Raw genomic sequence first — 20,790 nt, forward strand, 5'->3', positions numbered from 1 at the left:
GGAACTCTGGGAGCCCCGCGATAAGATAAGAATTTAAACGATTTAAAATTAAACTAATCGTTAATTTTAGCAAGCAACGATTAATTATTTAAGCGAGCCTGGAAGATGGACTCATCCGTTCTTAGTAACGTAAATACGTTCTTGGTAATTACGTTACTTATAATTTTTTCAGGGAGAATTTGCGCAAAACGTGAGGTTTTTCCTAGGCGCGTTTTTTCGTTAATATTGTTTTAAATGCTGTGTTTAGGAATCCTTGGAAATTATACCGAATGCAAACAACTCCAAAATATGTTTATCATACCCGGAAACCAAGATAAATTATAATTTTTGCAGAAAACTACCCGGGGCAACCATCTCAATGGTACACGTATCGTTCACTTATTGCCCTAAAACAATCTGATAATATTACGCTTTCACAAAGTTAAAATATACAGGGTGTTTTTTTTTGTTCGAAAAAGTGATTTTTTTCTAAAACTATGTTTTCTAGAAAGTTGAAATTTGTACTGTACATTATACGTGCCGGGGGACACTTTCTACTAAAATTGCTACTAAATCGAAAAATATTTTCACGTTTTTTGAAAATTTAAATTTGAACCGCTAGGTGCTATAAGGAAATTGTCAATGAGAAAATTGTAGAGCGTCACCGAAAACGTACAAATAGCGTTAGCGCGAAAAAAATAGACGTCTTTTTCACTGACAAAATACGACTTGAAAAAGTGACAAGTTGGGCAAGCTAAAATAACTTTTTTTGAATTCCATTGGGAGAGTAGTGTAACTTTATGAAAGTCAGAAATTTGTTAATCTGGTGTTTAATGCAAAAAAAACACCCTGTATAAAACCACCCCTATGAAAATGCGTTTACACTGGCTCAAAATAGGGTTGCTATAAATAATATAGAATTCTGGTAATTTTAAAATAGCGGATGTACGCTGCGGTGACCAATGTCGAATCAATGTTAGCAGAAACATTTAGCGCGATGAAAAGTGACGCGCTTTCGACCACGCCCTAAACGCTATTCTCCATCGGAAAATAAAATAGAACAATATATTAACCATGACGGTAACCTACAACTACGAGCCGGCGCAAAAACCACAGATATCATATCCCCGTTAATCATAATCTAATCCCTTAGGGTTATTATTTGCGACTGTATATTAAAATTCGGTGACCAAATTATACCTCCAATACCGACAACATTTTTCACGCAACGCACAAATCTCAACCAATGCTGTATGGAAGGATAATTTCACAGAAACCAAAATACCCTTACAATAATTTGTTAGATAATCCATATAATAATCCGCATATACTTTCTATATAAGAATCCGCATATACTTTCTATATAAAAATCCGCATATACTTTCTATATAAAAATCCGCATATACTTTCTATATAAAAATCCGCATATACTTTCTATATAAAAATCCGCATATACTTTCTATATAACAATCCGCATATACTTTCTATATAACAATCCGCATATACTTTCTATATAACAATCCGCATATACTTTCTATATAACAATCCGCATATACTTTCTATATAACAATCCGCATATACTTTCTATATAACAATCCGCATATACTTTCTATATAACAATCCGCATATACTTTCTATATAACAATCCGCATATACTTTCTATATAACAATCCGCATATACTTTCTATATAACAATCCGCATATACTTTCTATATAACAATCCGCATATACTTTCTATATAACAAACCGCATATACTTTCTATATAATAATCCGCATATACTTTCTATATAATAATCCGCATATACTTTATAATAATCCAACTTCTTTCAAGAGAAACATTAGTATAATATCTATAGAATTATCTGTATTAATGTTTATAGAAATTTGCATCATTTTACTATGAAAAGGTCGTAGTATATTTTAGACTATTCTATAAAACATTTAAAAGCCACAAAAATTATGTATAAGACTTGATAGACAGTTTAAAGAAACGTTTTATGAGTACTGAGAGCTACTACAAAAACTTAATTTACAATAAAATACCGTTAAAACAATTTTTGATTTTTCAACCATAATTATACGATCTACCTCTATCCAATTCCCCCAAAACATTACAGGCCACATCAAACTCAAATTAAAAATCGCGAAAGCAAAACACAAGATACCAAACGAATAACAAAAATCCTGCAAGGTTAAATCCGAGTTTGAGAGAATCAAATTAGTATAATACTCGCCTTAATGATCTCGAAAAGAAAAAGAAAATTGCTTATTTTTCATACAGTACGCGCGACTAGAAAAATATAATAATTGGAGAAGAATATAATCGAACTAGCCTTGATAACTAATACAAAGTATAATATCCCTGGTGCTCTGGAAATAAAGAAATTTAACATTATTACCGATAATTTCCAGGCAAACTCGTCAAGGATTTTTGGCGAGAAGGATTCGATTACTGTTTAAATCCAGACCCCCCCCCCCCCCCCTCACACCGAAGATCATAAATTAGAATAAATTACTCTACGAGAGAATGGTAGGCGATAGGTCGTGATTTTATATAATGTGCCAAATTTTTGGCGAACTATGAACTGTTAACGCCATTTAGTAACTGACTCGTTTTAGGTCGCGGAAAATTGAGTGATTTCATCACCACTTTCTCACCAAGCTTTGAAATTTCAAAGTTCATTCGTGAATTCCTTAAGCCTAATTACTGGCGTTTTGATATTACCTAAATAAGGCACGCGCATTTACATGGAGTAAAATTTAAAATATTTTTCCCCTTTTGCGCTAATAGATACGGAAACAGTGATAACATAACAGTGTACGTATTATTTTTAATAAAATGCAAATTAAGTTTTGAGAGTAAAAAGGCGTAGGTCTGTATAAGTATTATAACTACCCTTCGGCAGTTTTGCCCAGTAAAAAAATTATCCTTTGGTTTTCCGTTACAAATTCCGGGACGCCGGTTCAACGTTTCGCCAAAGAGATTTTCTTGAGACCTCTTCTTAACAGATGCCAACGATATTAAAGATCAAACAGCGAAAAAAAAAAGTGTACGGAGAAAGATGATGGTTGACAATAAAACGTCGAGGCGCGTTCTCATGGCGAGGGACTCACAATCGGAAAGTAGCTAGAATGCGTTGGGATCAACTCAGTCTCTTTGGAACCCTTTGGCTACCGTACGAAGGGATCGAGTCCCCTCTCCTATCTTGGGGCTTGACATTTTCCCACCGAAAAAGGGCTCTCACAGAGCAACGCGCCCACAATAGGGAAGGGGTCAAAAACAACGCTTGGCCAGGGGAGAAGGCTCAAGCCCCCCCCCCCCCCCCGAACACACGTCTCCAAGACGACAACCTCCACTTTCTCCCGCCCTTGACTAAAGTGGAAAAAATTACTCCATTTCGTAACCGAAGAGACTCCAAATATTATAGGGATGAGTTGATGGATGGTCACATTCTATATCCTGGATTAACTTTCCATCTGCCACCTAGTTTGCCATTAAAATTAATTTACTAATATGGGCATTTATCAGCGTTACCAAAAAATCTGAAATTATCGTTTATCCTGTAAAGTTATCGCACATTTCTTTTTGGCGCTAAATTTGAATTCTTACATAAATGCGTTGAATTTAAATGATTTTTTTGAAAGCACTACATGAGTTTTATTTCAGGGAATAAACAAAATACCTATTATCATTATTTAACTGAACTTAATATGTTTAATATATTACCTCTCAACGTCAACTCCGTCGGAGTCTCACAGAGAGCAGCTAGGAGTAATACACTCACACTCAGGACTACGCAGTACGTTCGGCAGAAAATGTAGAAGTTAAATAAATGAATAATAAAATTTAAATCGTCCGTAGGTTTTTAAAAAAATCTTAAAATTATCGTGCATTATCGTCCGTTGCGGCAAAATTATCGAAATAATGGTACAATATCGTACGCCATGAAAATTATAGAACGCCCTATGTCGATGGAATTATCGCACTGTGCGATAATTATCGTACGTCTGGTAACGCTGGCATTTATTTACTCTTGTCCAGAACGTTGCAGACTTTGAAAGGAAAAAATTGCGAATTTGACCTGTTTCACGCGATAGTTTCAAAAATTCTAGGATGGGTCTTATCTGTTACCACTTGCTAAATTCGGGCCAAATTTTTTCAAACGCCGGTGTGGCCCTTTAAAAGGGTTATAATCCCGCGGTCTCTCCGGAAAAATTCCATTATGTGATTGGTCAAACAAATGTCAAAAGAGGAGGAGCTACTAAATTCAAACTTAAATTTTTCTACCGTCGTTGTGGTCCTTTAAAGTTTCTGGTTACAAGTATTATTTAAGAGCGTTTTCTCTAAGTAACGGTAATGAATAACCATTTTTAATACTGTTAACGTTCCATGGAAAAACAATACTATTTAAAACGAACTAAGAGTTAACGGAACTATTCATTTGCGACGTGGCATAATCGCATTCGTAGAAAAATCTCGACCTTTTTAACCCTTGCTCTTTCGGTATACCGCGAACAATGAATCTCCTTTTAAGAAAATCGAGGTAAAAAACGGTCTTCGTGCATATGCAAATCGGGTAGCGGAGATATGGGAGCCCAGTTTCTCAATTCTAACAAGAAACGATTGTGCATTATGGGAAACAACAAATAGCGTAGGACCGATAAGGAACCAAGAGGGGTACGTCGCGTAAGAGAACCACCCGAATCCGCGGATCCATCCGAGCGACCCCCCGAAAGAAATCATAATCGGTTTGAGTCCCGCGCTCCGGAGCGTAGTAACCCTTTTCATCCCAAAGATGGGGTTCACAATATGAACCCTAAAAAAATATTCGACGCAGGTTAAAAAAGGGGGAGGCTTATTTAACACTTCCCCATTTCGTAATCGCAGAAACGAAGAACGTTTTTTGACCATTCTCATTCCTTCAATCTGACAAAAGATGGGCGTTTTTTTGAAGGGGCCAAACGGTAACTTTATCTCGGAGCACCTTAAGTTACCATCCCGGTAACTCCCGACATTATATTTACCGTCGTATCAAAGTTACCGCGGAGAAATCTTATCGTAGGTCAAATCGTCTACTGTTTTTTTAACGACAGTGAAAGTACGCTAACATCCACAGGTTGGCTTCAATTCAATTTCTTAAAAAAATATACCGAAAAATGTCTATTATGGTTGGTGCGGCGTTCCCCATCGGGGGCTTCGCGATGACTACCCATGACCGTGAGAGAAGTGTCCCCCTCGGAATCCCCAAATATCGCGGTACCGACTTCAATAGCTTCGGGGTCCTGCAGGCGTGTATTTATTTTTTACCGATTCTTCTACCGTGGCCCGGTACTGGTAATGTTCGTTCCAAACTGAGGAGTCCATTGTCACGCAAATCTCCACGAAGGGCTAAAGTTAAAAAGCGTATTTTCCGCACAGAGTATCATCGTCTTGTTCTTCCTGGAGACGATCGAGACAGCGTTGAGAGGATGGGTCTTTAGGAACCAGGAGGATTTCCCCCAGAAACGGTCGTTAAATGTTGCGTATGCCTCTTACGCAATTTAAGGTTCGGACGCTTTCTTAGAAGATTTGACAAAGGGAGGAAAAGCGTTTGAAATGAATTGTTATCATCGAGGCGTGTTTTCTTAAGGTGCATAAAGTAACGCAACCGTTAGATTCGGAAAATGGAAGTGGACCGACGAAAGGGTATGGAAGATCCTTGTGACATTTAAGTATAGCTATGGTTCAGATTAGTGTTCGGAATTGTTTATTCATTATCCACAAATTTTCCGATTTATTTAAAAAACGTTGGTAAAAAGAATATCATTTTAACTAATTTAATTATGTTTTTTACGCAACCAAGCATTTATTTGAATAAAAGTGGTATTTATTTGAATAAAAGTGGTATTTATTTGAATAAAAGTGGTATTTATTTGAATAAAAGTGGTATTTATTTGAATAAAAGTGGTATTTATTTGAATAAAAGTGGTATTTATTTGAATAAAAGTGGTATTTATTTGAATAAAAGTGGTATTTATTTGAATAAAAGTGGTATTTATTTGAATAAAAGTGGTATTTATTTGAATAAAAGTGGTATTTATTTGAATAAAAGTGGTATTTATTTGAATAAAAGTGGTATTTATTTGAATAAAAGTGGTATTTATTTGAATAAAAGTGGTATTTATTTGAATAAAAGTGGTATTTATTTGAATAAAAGTGGTATTTATTTGAATAAAAGTGGTATTTATTTGAATAAAAGTGGTATTTATTTGAATAAAAGTGGTATTTATTTTAATAAAAGTGGTATTTATTTGAATAAAAGTGGTATTTATTTAAATAATTGTTTGTTTTATTTAAATAGGCTTATTCACTTTCGATTATTTAAACATTTTACAATTTTTATTCCACTATTGGTTATTTAAATAAATATTATTTAAATATCGCCGAGCTTATTTTATTCATGGAAAAAATTAATCGAAATCCGAGCACTTAGTCTAGTTCAGATCACTTAAGGCTTACCGCGAGTGAATACGAATAACATTATTTTTACATTATGAATATATTTTGAAAGTTTTAATTTCATAAACATTTCAAAATACTTATTTTCTGATTTATAAACTGGTTGTTACGGATAACATCAACTCAAACTAACCTTGTCCAATCAGGTTAACCGGCGAATAATTTAATTTATCAACAGAAAAATACAACCCAACAACATCAAGGGTACAACCGAACAATATAACAATTACCATCTATCTTCATTATAATCAAATTCTTCAAAGCAAGATTTAGGATTTAATAACGTCGAAAAATAATAATTTAATTTCACGTAGGCGGAACGCTACTAGATAAATATTAATTACGAATTAGCGTTAGCGTGTTTTCTCTAATTACAAAGTTGGCGCTTGGCGGCGATAAAAGTCTTTGGAAGATGAGAGTTGGAAAGAGACCGTCGCCAGATGGCGCTACGGCGGGAAAAAGGCCGGGACCTTCCGCGTGAGAAAATTAAAGGAAAATGGAAATGTTGATTTTTAATTGAGACCGCTCCCATAAAATAAACCATCGAATAAGGCAGGGGGGAATGTTATTATTGCCTTGGTGACAAACCGAAGAATAAGAGAAAGCACTAATATGCAAAATAAGCAATGTTTTGCTTTCAAGGACGCCCAAAAGAGCGTGCGGTCTGAGCCGCGACAGATAAATAATAATTAAAAATCCTTTTTATGACCTAAATAAATCCTCATTAGACGAAAACAAAAAATTGACGGATAATCGGTATTTAGCCTTGATGGCTTTTGAATTTATTTTAAAAGTAGGGAGCCACGCGGGGAAATAATACGGCTCCCTCTATTACGATAAACTTTCATTAAAATATTCCCAGGCAGGATAGAAACGCCATCTAAAGACGGATTTGTACACTCGAATCATTTAAAAAAGATTAATTTTTCTTCCTTTTGTTCGCTACTTTCTCGTTATGGTTTTCCAAGTAGGGTTTACGAATAGAAGCCAGTGTATGTCAAGGTATTAACCTAGAGGTTGTTGAAAAACGACTTGTAATTGATATTCAAAATTACGCGCTGCGATTTTTACAATATACAAATGATACTTAAATATTGAAGGTTCTGTTCTCAATTTTACCGGATACCCTTATTACTTTGCTTTCAGTTTTAAGTAACAATAATTTATAATACGATAAGTTATAGAATTTACATTAATTCAAGAACAACTAATATTTTGTAGCAGGCTTTATAGTTCCGCATTTTTAGAAAAATAAAAATTTACTTTTCACTTAGTTTTAGATAACATTAATTTCTAGGAGAGTAAATTTTAAATAATTAATTATAATTTATTAATAAAAATGTATGTCACCCATAGGTTCATAAAAATATAATTATAAGAATAACAATAATAAATATTTGGAAAAATATATTAATGTTTTTTCTAATATTAATAAAAACAATTTAGTTCCACCACAGACACCTATTTAAAACCCCTTACATGAATTTCCATAAGTTCAATTTCCTGCCCATTTCAGTCGTCTAGGCATCCTTTTCTCATTAAAATCTCAGATACTAGCCGACAATTAAAATGAGGTTAATGAAACACCCCGATAGTAATGGCTGACCCGCCTTTTAAAAAACACCACCACCAAACAGTGAAATTACCCTGCTAGGGAGGGGTAGTTTCACTCTTAATAATATGTAAATCCAAGAAACAATTTTCACCACAGAGGATGTCACGTGAAACGTAAGAATTAAAGCCTTTAAAAGAAATATTCCCCCGATATTTTCGCCCAGGGTGAAACGGAAATTAAGATATGGAATCTCGACTTCCGAACCAGCCCGGGGATACGTCGACCAAAATTATCATTTGTAGAAAAACCGAAAGTAATCTTAAGTGCCACATTAAAAATGAAGATATCGTGGAAAGAGAATTAAAATTCATTTTGCGAATTTACAACAGAAATAATTTCTTCGGGCTATAAATATATTTTTTACAAGTTTTTTTTTTAAAGGGAGTTTTCAAATCATCCTTACATGGTTTTTATAGTTCAGCCCGCCCTAGCCCCGAGGCGAAGACTTTACCCACCATCAGCCTTTGTCTAGACAGTCAAATAAGTGACAGAGCGGTCTCTTGTAAAGTTGAATTTTTATTAGTTTTATTGAAAGTAATATATTTTTTTTTTAGTATTTCCCTGTAAGGGCAACGAAAAACGAATTAAAATTTATATATATATATATATTCGAATCATTAATTTTAAATTTTGATTTTATATACCATGGGTAAAAAACTTTACATAAATTAGGATTGATTTGAATATTATACTGTAAACATTTTTTCAAAGGGTTGTTTGGCGTTGTCATATTGTTTATTTACGTCAATGAATTTTATTTTAAAAATTCAAAAAAGGTTGCATTAATGTTTTCGTCGAATGAATTAAGTTGTCAATTATAATACAAAATTAAGTGATTGCGTAATAACCGTTCACCACTTTTAATTTCCTTAAGATTGCAGAACGTTAACACATTAACTACAGCACGAAATAATTTCCTGATTTCACGAACGTTAGAAAATTCCCAAGAATGAATTGTAACTTTTCTTTTTTCGCACAATTTTTGTACAGAATGCATCAAAATCTAATAAAGAGTTTTCTAACAAAATTTTCTGTCGAGATTGCAGCCCGATAGTTTAAATACAAAGGCAAGAAATTGACCGCGTGAAAAACGTACAATGATGAATAGTAACTGGAGAGCTTGGTACAGGTGTCTCTACGCGTAACCTCAACAGCCTCGAAGGTTATACAAGTAGAAATTATCTCATCGTGGGACTTATAACGATCTTCCAGTGGAAACACGCTTTCGATTCGAGAACTTCCCCCCAAAAAATGCCAATGTAACTCTCTAAAGAGAAGAATTAACAATTCCTTTAATCTCAGCCTTTGATTATTGTTCAGTTTATCCCACATAGGAAAGAAAAATACAAAATGAGGAAACAACAATGGTTGCTAAAAAGTGTAGTGCGATCTTAGCCGGGGATAAGCTACGGAAAAAAACTTCAGCTTTACAGTATTGTTCTAGTATTATGTTGTTATTAATGAAAAAAAATATGGTACCACACACACTTCTCATCTTTTTGTTTAATCTAAGGTCGCTAGTTTTCTTCATTCTTTATACAAATTGTTCTTGGTCCGAAAGGGGTCTGTGCCCCATACACTTAGATGACCCTAGCTACAATTTATTTTTTTACGACGTTGTAAATATTTTAAGTTTTTGTTTTATTTTATGATTACGGTTTTTTATTCACCATCCACTCGTTAGTTTACAATATTAATGGTTTTAAAAGTAATCCTAGATGATACGAAGTTACATTGTGGTGTATAGTTTTATGGACTTACAATAAAAATATAAAAAACCTCAAGTATATATATATATATATCTATCTTTTTAAGTTTTCCGCTTTTTTAAAGTATCCGAAACATAAAAATATATAAAACCTTTAACGGTTCTATCACGACAATAACGATTTCTTCCTCGAGAGTTAAGGACTCGCAAATTAAGTTGATAGTGTACATGAAGGAGATTTTCAGATTTAACGTACGCCGGTTACGAAAACGTGGGTTACGCTAGATTTACTTAATTTCAAGATAAAGTGACACTTAACAATCGCTGTTACGCGATAAAATACACAAGCAGATAAGTCATGATTTTTATGTACACTTAGTTTTATTGTCTTACCAACAATTTTATTGTCATGACGAACAGTCACCGATCAAAATAGAAGGGATTTGAGTGGGTTTATCACCGGGTTCCGTACATTTACATTTATTGGCAAACCCATTTCCCATTTCCCTGATATTTCCCAACTGATATTTGCCCGATGTTTTTAGATTTTCCCTCTGATACTTGCCTGATTTTATTCCACGTTTCCACGCTGATAATTCCCCGATTTTATTCCAGGTTTCCCAACTGATATTTGAATGATGTTTTTAGATTTTCCCTCTGATATTTGCCTGATTTTATTCCAGGTTTCCTCACTGATATTTGCCTGATGTTTTTAGATTTTCCCTCTGATATTTGCCTGATTTTATTCCAGGTTTCCTCACTGATATTTGCCTGATTTTATTCCAGGTTTCCTCACTGATATTTGCCTGATTTTATTCCAGGTTTCCTCACTGATATTTGCCCGATTTTATTCCAGGTTTCCTCACTGATATTTGCCCGATTTTATTCCAGGTTTCCTCACTGATATAGGCCCGATTTTATTCCAGGTTTCCTCACTGATATAGGCCCGATTTTATTCCAGGTTTCCTCACTGATATTTGCCCGATTTTATTCCAGGTTTCCTCACTGATATTTGCCCGATTTTATTCCAGGTTTCCTCACTGATATTTGCCCGATTTTATTCCAGGTTTCCTCACTGATATTTGCCTGATTTTATTCCAGGTTTCCTCACTGATATTTGCCTGATTTTATTCCAAGTTTCCTCACTGATATCTCCCGGTGAAACATCCATAAAAACTAAAGATTAATCTTATTATGTCTCAAACACTTACCTAATGTAACTATCCACGTCATTGCTAATGGAACTAATCATGATTGACATTAAACTAAATTGGTTCCATATTATAATATAAAAGAGAAATAATAAACCCAAATATTAAATAAGAAAAACTTGTTAACGTAAATTTGTACTGTTTAAGCAATTTTTCTGAACCCTCATAAATTTCTGACTTTCTGGTGATATTTCCATGTTTTCCAGGTTTGTTTGAACCCTATCTCGTAAAAACCTAAGTTCAGGGGTCAACCAGTTACAGGTTTAAACAAGGGTCGATTCTTTCTTTCTCATATCTCTAGCGAAAATAAAGGATAAATAATTTTGTTTTCGTGGGATTGTGGGAATGACACCGTAAAATCAAACAATACTGAAACTAACACCCAGTAATTTAAATTTTTGCTTCATTAAATCGTCGCCTTTTCCGAAAACCAATACCACTATTGTTCGTAACAGTCACAGTTCCGTTACACACCGATTTTGTCCACCGTAAACCCCCCTCAATTGTTTTTATCTACACAGATCGTTAGGTTCTTTAATTACAAACTCCGGATCGGAATTCTCGGATATAATAACAACCGAAAAATAATTTAATTTTTTTAATAGGTCATTTGTAGTGGACAGCGGGAATAATTTGGGTAAAGTACACAGAAATATTTCAGTGACTTACTGTACAATTACCCAATTAGCTTCATCTAAAGGGAGGAGTAAACAATTCGTACAAAAACACGATAATTAAAATCTATCTAGTTAGGTATAACAAAACAAATAAACGACTATTTACATAAAACGAGCTAAACTTATTTCACTCGTTTTCCGGAGTGTCTTCGTGCATTTTTGGAGATGTAATTTTATTCATTAAACCAAGAATACATGGCAGACTACAACGGAAAAGTCCCAAGAAATAATATTTGGCTCATTATAAACGCCTAGCCTATTTTTTGTTTCACTGACGGATAATAAGCGGATTTTATTTCAGTGTTTTGTTCGTCCAAGTATTATAATATCGCTGAAAAACAGAGGGTCGTTCTACTGCAGGTCCGTAGCGGCCAATTAATGGCTCGCCATTGTTCGGGATAGCGTTAATGAGGCCGAAATTGCCGCGTTTACCGACAATGAAACAGAGCGCCAGTGAAAGCGAACATTTTTGGAAGTATCCTTTGTTATATCGCGCCTTTGAGCACGGACTCACGCGACCCCCCTGTTTCCCACCCTCCTCATTTCTGTATTTTTTTCAAACATTTTCGACACATTTACAGGAATGCGAAAATTGGTGTCTGTCTAAACTGCATCGAGCGGGTTCAATTAAAAATGGTACGTGACTGGAGAACCATGTCGACGATTTTGTACGAATCCTAATTTCAGTTGTTTTTCGATTTTCGGACCCCTCGCGCGATTCATTGACCTGACTCGCCATGCCACAACGTTGCCCTGTTGGAATACTTCTAAAGGCGCTAATAGGTCAGATTTCATTTTAGGTTATGAACTTATGAGGCTACAGGGTTCGTACACCATTTCCGTAAATAAATTCCCTGACATTTCCAGGTTTTTCCTGATTAAATTGCCAAATTTTCCCTGAACATTTTTGTAGAATAATATTATAATATTTTGAGTACAATCTTCAAAAATATTGATTTTGTATTTTTCTTAAATTATTTACCTGATTTTTTAAAATTCCCTTACTTTTTTTGGACCATTTTTAAAATCCCCGACTATTCCCTGACCATTTGGAATAATTTTAAAATTCCCTGACCATTTGGAATCATTTTCAAATTCCCTGACTTTTCACTGACCTTTTTTAAACATTGTCAAATTCCATGACATTTCCAGTTTTTCCAGGTGGTGTACAAACCCTGGACTAAATTTATTTTAAAATCTATTCTTCCTGGTTAAACCGTTTTCTAAGTCATTATTTGATTATGAAAACTGCCTAATTTCAACGATTTAGAGCATTTAAAAGTAGCTAAATAATTTCAAATGGCGTTAATGCAGTAATTCAATCTCAAATCGCTTATAAATAAAGTTGAATTGAAACCATATTTAAGCCCTGTCAACAATGTCGATTATAACGCGCGATTAAGGTCCGAATCCGGGTGCAAAATATATCTTAAATCTTGGAAATTTATTTTTCCCAAAACCTTGTAACGGGTCCCGACAAATAACCAGCGGCATTTTCGAGGATAGATAAGACAAATATTGTAAAAACAGGTCTGGATGAAAACCAATTATGTTAAATTGAAATAATCCAGAAAGAAATTTTCCCACCAAAAAACTCTCTCAACTGGCTATCAAAATGAGTTAAGTTCCACCAAATTAAAACACATCCAAGCAAGCAGTGGGCGAGAAATTATTTGGTCAGAAAATTCCTGTGATAAGAATATTTTTTGGCCGTTTCCTATAATGTCCTCGCCGAGAAAATGGTTGAAAAGTGCCAAAAAATAATTTAAACTGAGAGGCTCAATTTCGGTGCGGAACAATGGTTTTTAACTCTTTCCAAATTATTCGTTTCTTATTTTTCTTATTATATTTTCTGGTTGCTGAAGAAAATTATCCGAGATCTTGATGGCGAAAGGGACACAAACACAATCGGGACTTTTTGCCAGCTAATTCCATTCTTTTTTAGAGGTTAAACGGGGGTCGAAACGTACGTTCGAAAAATGGGAAGAGTTTTCGACTTAATAATTCCGAGCCTGGCACGATTTTCGTTCACCACGTTTTCGCGCGCGCTTAGCTTCTACACCCTCTCTCAATTACGTTTTATCGAATTTGTTTTGAAGACACGTTGTTTAAACGCAACCCATTTCAGACCATTAAGTCGTTTCGAGATATTTAGAATTTCATCTAAAATATTTCTACGACTTTTTCCTGCAATTTCGCGATTAATTTACTCAATATGGCGGTCACGACTCAAAGGCGGGGATCTTAATGTCATCTTGGAGATGACAATTTAGTCGTAGGCTCAATTGGTAGATGGCACCTAGGAGCAACAAACACCAGGAGAACGCAGCTAGCCTTAAAACAAGCTAACGCCGTGTTGTGTACAAATTTCATTGGACGAGCTCTTATGATGAGCGTTTTACGGAAAGGGGGAAGACAATTTCCGAATTTTTCACTTCCGACGGCAGCAGGAGCTAAATCGTCTAGCCAATGAAAACTGTACACAAGATAATGCACGACTTTTGACGGGTTGCATTCTCCTTGTGTGCGGTGTTGTGTTTGTTGCTCCTAGATGCCACCATGATCTTGTTTTCTACTCTATGCTTTTTCTCCATTCGTAACGAAGTTTTAACAGTTAAAATTATTGCAAAATTGAAAGAATAATTTTCTTAGCGCCAATCGTTTAACGTAACTTTTACAAATGAAGCAATTAAATCTATCTTTTAAAATAATCAAACAATTTTAAAATAATCACAAGAGATAATTTATATTTAATACGGGTAGCCCTGAATTTTAGTTCTCGAATAAGGTGTAAAAGGGTGCTAGGGTGTATTTTGTAACTCGGTGAGAGACTGAGATTTCGGCACAAAATAGGGGCCAGCCGAAAGAAAAATAACAACCTTAGCAATTTTGGCGGCCATAAAAAAGAATTAAACTCTTTGGTTCCTCGAAAGGTCGTCAGAGGGCGTGCAACATTAAACGAGCGGTTTTAAACGACGACCAATTTTTTCCCACAAATTTCGTGCTTGGCCTAAAAACGCACCGCTTCCATATCGCGAACATTTTTATCAGCGAAGACCACGTCGTGTCTTTTGACCATGGACCCGGAGAGTACGAAAAATATGAAAGGGGCACAAACTATATTTTTTCCAGGCTAATAGTAGCCTAAGCGATAAACAAATTTATAGACGGTTGGCTTTTATTTTGTACAAATCAACAAAAATAGTTGCTTTACAAGTATAGCAAACACCGATCTATCATAGCAGTCGTGCGAAAAACGAATTTTCAAATTTGCCGTTTTGTACATTCCCCAGCTCGTCATAGCCGGTCCGGGGTTAGAAAAATCTTCGATATTTGTTTTGTTGGACTGATTAGCAAAAAGGTGGTTATTGAGTTACGTCTATTCGTCTGTCTCTTAATGTACCCTACAAATACAGCGGTTCCAATTTTTTTTTGCTATGTAACCCTAAATTATCCAGCTAATTCTGGCGGAACCCCAACTCATTTTTTTACTTATCTTAAAAGACACTTGACACAAACCCCTGTGACCCTTCCATAGAACCCCAGGGTTCCGCGGAACACCTTTTGGGAACCGCTGATCTAATATATCAATTAAAGTATGGACTAATTTTTATACTCCAATGACTATTAATATTGACTACGTACACAAAAGGAACTTGTACAATATTTTTTAAAAGTGTCTTAAGCCTGTATTAAGGCTTAGTTTTCAATTGTAAAAATTGTAAATAAATTTTTCAATCGTCATGAGTATTCCCTAATTATATTAAATTCAATTTGGATATTTTTGCACAAGAGTTATTAAATATAAAGACAAATGTTTTCTAATCACTAATGACATGTAAAAGTTAAGGTGCTAAGATAATAACAAGATTTCATGACTATAAAATAACTGAGATAAAACTTTATTTTTAATAGTCAATTTCATTTCCAGGAGAGATTGCTTACGTTTCTATATTGATAACTATTGATTTTAAAGAATCTGATTCTACACAACCGGGGAGAGCTAATAGGCGGGTTTAGTCATGACGCGCCAAAATTTTTTCCAAAAGCAGGTTTTAAACCCGAAGCCAGAGTTAAATAGAGAGTTAAGGTTAAAGATGTTTGAAGTCTACTAATGAGATGGCCTTTCGGATAGGTGGCAAACACTAAGGGGGGTGGCTATTTTTTCACTCCCCATTCAAACTTTGCGTACATTTTATTCGTTCGGTTCCGCTAGGTTAATTTCGAGAGTGAAAACTAGGTTGAATTTTTTTTCGCACACGTGGGCTTTTTATTTTTATTATATTAATTTTTAAATTTCTTCAAACGTGATTATTCGAGAATGTACAAAACGAAAATTTTCGCATTCGATTTCGCAAAAATTAATTAAAATATTTGGGCTTGGAACGTGCTGAGTTAAAGCCACCATTGAATTTTTAGCGCTATCAGTTCCGCCTTTCGTCCGGCTTTGAATCGAGACTGATTCCGCCGTTAAAAGGTTGCAAGAGACGTCGGGAAATTAAGTGGGGGACTCTTTTGTTTACATTTTAATTTCTCTAAGTACGACCGCACGTTCGCTAGAACGTGCATTTTTAGCGGAGTTCTTGAGCGATATTTAGCGATATTCGAGAAAATTAAACTGTTTTTGTAAGTTTCGATAATCGAGAAAATTAAACTGAATTTGTAAGTTTCGATAATCGAGAAAATTAAACTGAATTTGTAAGTTTTGATAATCGAGAAAATTAAACTGAATTTGTAAGTTTTGATAATCGAGAAAATTAATCTGAATTTGTAAGTTTTGATAATCGAGAAAATTAAACTGAATTTGTAAGTTTTGATAATCGAGAAAATTAATCTGAATTTGTAAGTTTTGATAATCGAGAAAATTAAACTGAATTTGTAAGTTGCGATACGAAAATGATAGACTTAAAGATTTGAAACGGTCACTCGATACTACCGCGAAAGGCGGGTAATGGGTAAATTTGATTCACCTCTACCTTTCGCGGTAGTTTCGGGTGGATATTAAGAGAGTAAAATGAAGGGTAGTTCTTACCTGAGAGAGTCCGGCGTTATCCCGGGGCGTGATGGTGGCCTCTCCGATGCCGCTGTCCGGCGAAGGAAGGTCAACGGACAATCCGTGCAGGCTACTCTTGTAGGTAGTTCCGTTTTGCCGGATGTAGCGGTCAACAAAGGCCGAGCTGTCGTTTCCGTCACCGTAAGTGGCCAAGTGTTGGCGAACAGTTTGATATTGGTCAGTAGGCGTGGTCGAGGGAGAATAATATTCTCTGTAATAATCGCTGGGGGTCAGAGTGTAGACGCTGTTCGGGGCAGTTCGGCTGGACGACGACGAAGTGGTCTGAGTGCCGTATTGGGGAGGAGCTCCCGCGGCGGCCACGGCCACGGCCGCGTTGGTCAAGACGCCGTACTGGGCCATGCCCAGAGTCTCGTAGGTGGCTTGGCTGGAAATGTTGGCGAAGACTTGCGTCGGGAAGGGTTGAGCGGAAGCGGCGCTGAGCGAGATGACGGTCGAGCCCTGAGAGCCGTTGCCGTTCATGTCGTTGGATTTGCCCGAGTCGGGAGATCCCAACGGCCCGGATAATGGAGAGCCGGTGACGGCGACTGCCGAGGGGGCCAGGGGCGCTGTGGCGGCCACTAAGTCCACCGGGGTGTGGCAGGGCGAGGACAACAGCCCTTCGGACTTTATCTGTTCCTGGGTCGGCGGTGTCGGGGCCAGGACGGTCGCGTTGGGACTGCAAGGGCTGGGCAGTCTCGAAGCGTTCAAAGACGGGTTAGTCTCTTGCTTGATCACTAAGACTCCCACCGATTGGTTCAGAACGGAAGCGTGCTGATGGTGATTGTTTATGTCCGAATGCGGGGAGACGAGACGGGGAGCGAGTTCCACCGATAATCCGTCGACGGGAGAGACGTGACCTCCGGGTCCCACCACGACGGGCGAACCCTGCGATATGACACCCCCGGGAGCTATGATGACGGCCTGTCCGATACCGTTCACCCGCACCTCGTGTTGGCGCACGTGTTGCTGCTGCTGTTGATGATGTTGCTGTTGGAGGTGGTGGTGGCGCTGGTCCGCGGACAAGGGCGAGTCCGGGTTCACGATGACCACGCAAGGGGGCGAGTCACGAGGCGAGGGGCATCCCCCATGGTTGCTGTTCTGATGGACGACTGAAGTCAAGCCTCGTTGCTGCAGCTCGTTCTGTTCGCGTTTGGCGGCGGCGGCGGCGGCCCGGTTCAGATAAAGGTCGACGTCAGACTGGGTCAAGACGCGCGTCGTATCCGCGCTATGATCGACGCCGTTGTTATTGTTCGAATGGAGCGTCTCCGTTGGCGAGGGATCTCGGTGCTGTCCCCCTTCTGCCGGCTCGAGCACCGAGGAAGAACGTCCCGAAGAGTCGCCGGCTTCGACGACGATGTCGTTGGATGCAGCCGCAGCCACTAGGTCAGCCGCCGTCGAGGGAGAGACGACTGCGATGACCGGTTTTGCTCCGCTACCCCCTCCACCAGCACCGGCGAGATTCGAAACGACTTGGGTAGACGACGGGTTGGAGCGATCCGCTGACGACGGGCTAGACGGAACTAATCGCGCTCCGTTCGGTGACGTCACGGCGCTGTTGAAGGAAACAGAAACGATCGTATGAGAGAGAACCGAATCAGGGAAGACTCTTTTCCGCTCACCAGAAATCTCTCTGAGAACAGTCGCTACAACGGCGCGCCGAGAGAGAGGAGAAGGATCAAAAAAAAGAAAGGGGAGGGATTGAAGATTCCGTACCTTACCAGTCCCGGCTTCGCCTTCGTTACGAGGCGAAGCTCTGTCGAAACTGGAACTAATACGTTAAGGAATTGTAGTAGCCGAATATAGGTGTCTAGTTCACTCACTCGATTCTCTGGCTTTCTCCTTGAGCTAACCCTTTGCGCCAGCGACTGAGAGGGAAGTGGAAAGTTTTTTTTTGGTCAACCCGGCCAGTTAGAGAACCCCAACCATGCCCCGGCTTTATTGCGAAATAATATTATAAAAAATCAACCCGCATTATTACGAAAATGACGATAATGATAAAGAGTGAGAACCAAACAACGGGAGAGTATGGTTTAGAAAAACCGGATTCCCTAACATACGGTAGGCCAACTGATTTTTTCTCTTACAAATTTTATATACATTCTGTTTACATTTTTTTTAATATAGCTTTCTGGCGCGAATACAGGTAGACCAAGGGTGTCTTAGCCACTAGTCGTAAGCCAGTAAGTACGGGAATAGAACAGTTTATCGCGCGTACTGAAAAAAAGGCATTGGAAACTTTAACCTTAGTAAAAACTGTCTCGGGGAAGCCGCGGGGAAAACTTACATAATCTGAGTTTCAGTTTTTCGAGTTTGGCGACTCGCCTATTTTCCGAAAAAGTAGATTGAGTAGAAGCGCATTGTCTGCCGCGGCAAAGAAAACGCGAGAGTGTTCATTGAAATTTACTCAATCGCGATTCAAAAAGAGCCAACTTTTCTTTTCATCGAAGAATGAGGAATAAAAATTATATTAAAACGGGAGATATTTCATTTTAGTTTAAAAGAAATATCTACCCCATTGACAAGGTTCCGTAACAGCGCCACCATTTCGAAACGGAAGAAAATGGAAACGGGCGAGAAATAAAGTAATTGTTTTCAATTTTCTATTGTATTTATAGATCGAGTTCTTTAAGGGAGTCAATGTGGATATAAAAAAGTTATATTATGGGATTTTTCTAAAAATAAAACCTCTCCGTGAATAGGTTAATACAGTTTGTAGAAGAGGGGGAAGCATTTCAATTTAAACCCTAACCCCCACTTCTTTTTTATCCGGTTTTTTTACTACACTTTTTTAATAAAGCTTACCCATTACCTTAGACGTTCGTTGTGATTCAGCATCGGTTAGATTCCCCCTCTTTTACCGAGGAAGTATTTAAACGATTAGGAGTGGCGTTGAACCACTGCGGGTATACAAACTAATGGACACTTAAAAGGATGTTTAATTATCCTAAATATTTTTTTTTAAACTCCGTTGGGGGGCCTGATTTTGCAGAAGATTGGTTTATACAGTTTTTTTTCGGCAAAAACCATTAACCCGGACCATTGCTACTTCCTACAATTTTTTTTAATAGATTTTTTATCGTGTAATTAATAAACAAATTCTACCGAATTTGAACGTAACGAAACAAAAGCTACATTATTTTTCGAAATAAGGAAAAATGAAAATAATAAATTATGCAGAATAGAGAGAAATATACAAACTGGCGCATCTTTGACCCGCGCGTGACTTTTGTAAACAAAAAGGTCAAGAACCGAAATGGGCCGCGAATGGGGGAAATTTTATAAAATTATGTATTCTAATTTGTAGGAATAAATGATAGGTTTAGGGACGCGTGTGGTTTTTGAGGAGATAACCCGAATTTATTTTGTATAAACGCTCGATTTCCGGGATAAAGAAAGATCTTTGTTATTGGAACATTTACGCGAATGTTCGAAATGAAGTGGATAAAGACCGACCACACATCAGGCTGGACCATTATGTTCAAAAAAATATATAAATACTTTTAAACACATTTACGTCAGTTTTCAAATGATCGAAAATTGAAATCGCAATTTTAAAATTAAAAAATAATCGGAATTTTAAAATTGAAAAATAATCAAAATTTTAAAATTTATAAATAATCGGAATTTTAAAATTTAAAAATATTCGGAATTTTAAAATTTAAAAATAATTGGAACATTGAAAAATTTTGATGAAATCGTAAAGTAATTTTTTTTAAAGAAATCATTAAGTAAAAATTTCAAAGAAATCGAATAGTCGAAAATTTAATTTTGCTCGTGTTTGCATTGAACAGATTAGTATTATTATTATTATTATTATTTCTGCAATATTTCAACTACATAAACAAAAACGAAAAAGTAACTAGAGTACCTAGCGACTCTTTTCCAGAAAGAATTTTTATTCTATTGAAATATAACAAGAGCTCTTTCCTGGCGTAATAAGGTTCTTTTGATAATAAAAAGGTAAATAAAAACATTATCGAGAGACTAATCCCTCCAATTTTGCATATATTCCAAAGAACCGAAATTCAAACTGACTTTTGACGAGTA

General features: G+C 36.7%; 1 protein-coding gene across 7 annotated transcripts in view; it reads right to left on the minus strand.

Moving 5' to 3' along the window:
• Window positions 1-20,790, minus strand: part of grh (grainy head) — a 175,977-nt gene that overhangs the window by 53,340 nt on the left and 101,847 nt on the right. For 6 of the 7 annotated variants that reach the window (XM_090180608.1, XM_090180611.1, XM_090180613.1 and 3 more), the window contains exon 3: window positions 16,723-18,295. In XM_090180608.1, the coding sequence (XP_090036734.1) occupies window positions 16,723-18,295 (1,573 nt within the window). Of the gene's footprint in view, window positions 1-16,722; window positions 18,296-19,552; window positions 19,621-20,790 lie in introns of those variants that run through there. The other variant, XM_090180614.1, reaches the window with a different exon arrangement.

This window comes from Leiobunum rupestre, chromosome 7, assembly GCF_980474605.1.
Source record: "Leiobunum rupestre chromosome 7, qqLeiRupe1.1.hap1, whole genome shotgun sequence".
NCBI classification, from domain to species: domain Eukaryota; kingdom Metazoa; phylum Arthropoda; class Arachnida; order Opiliones; family Sclerosomatidae; genus Leiobunum; species Leiobunum rupestre.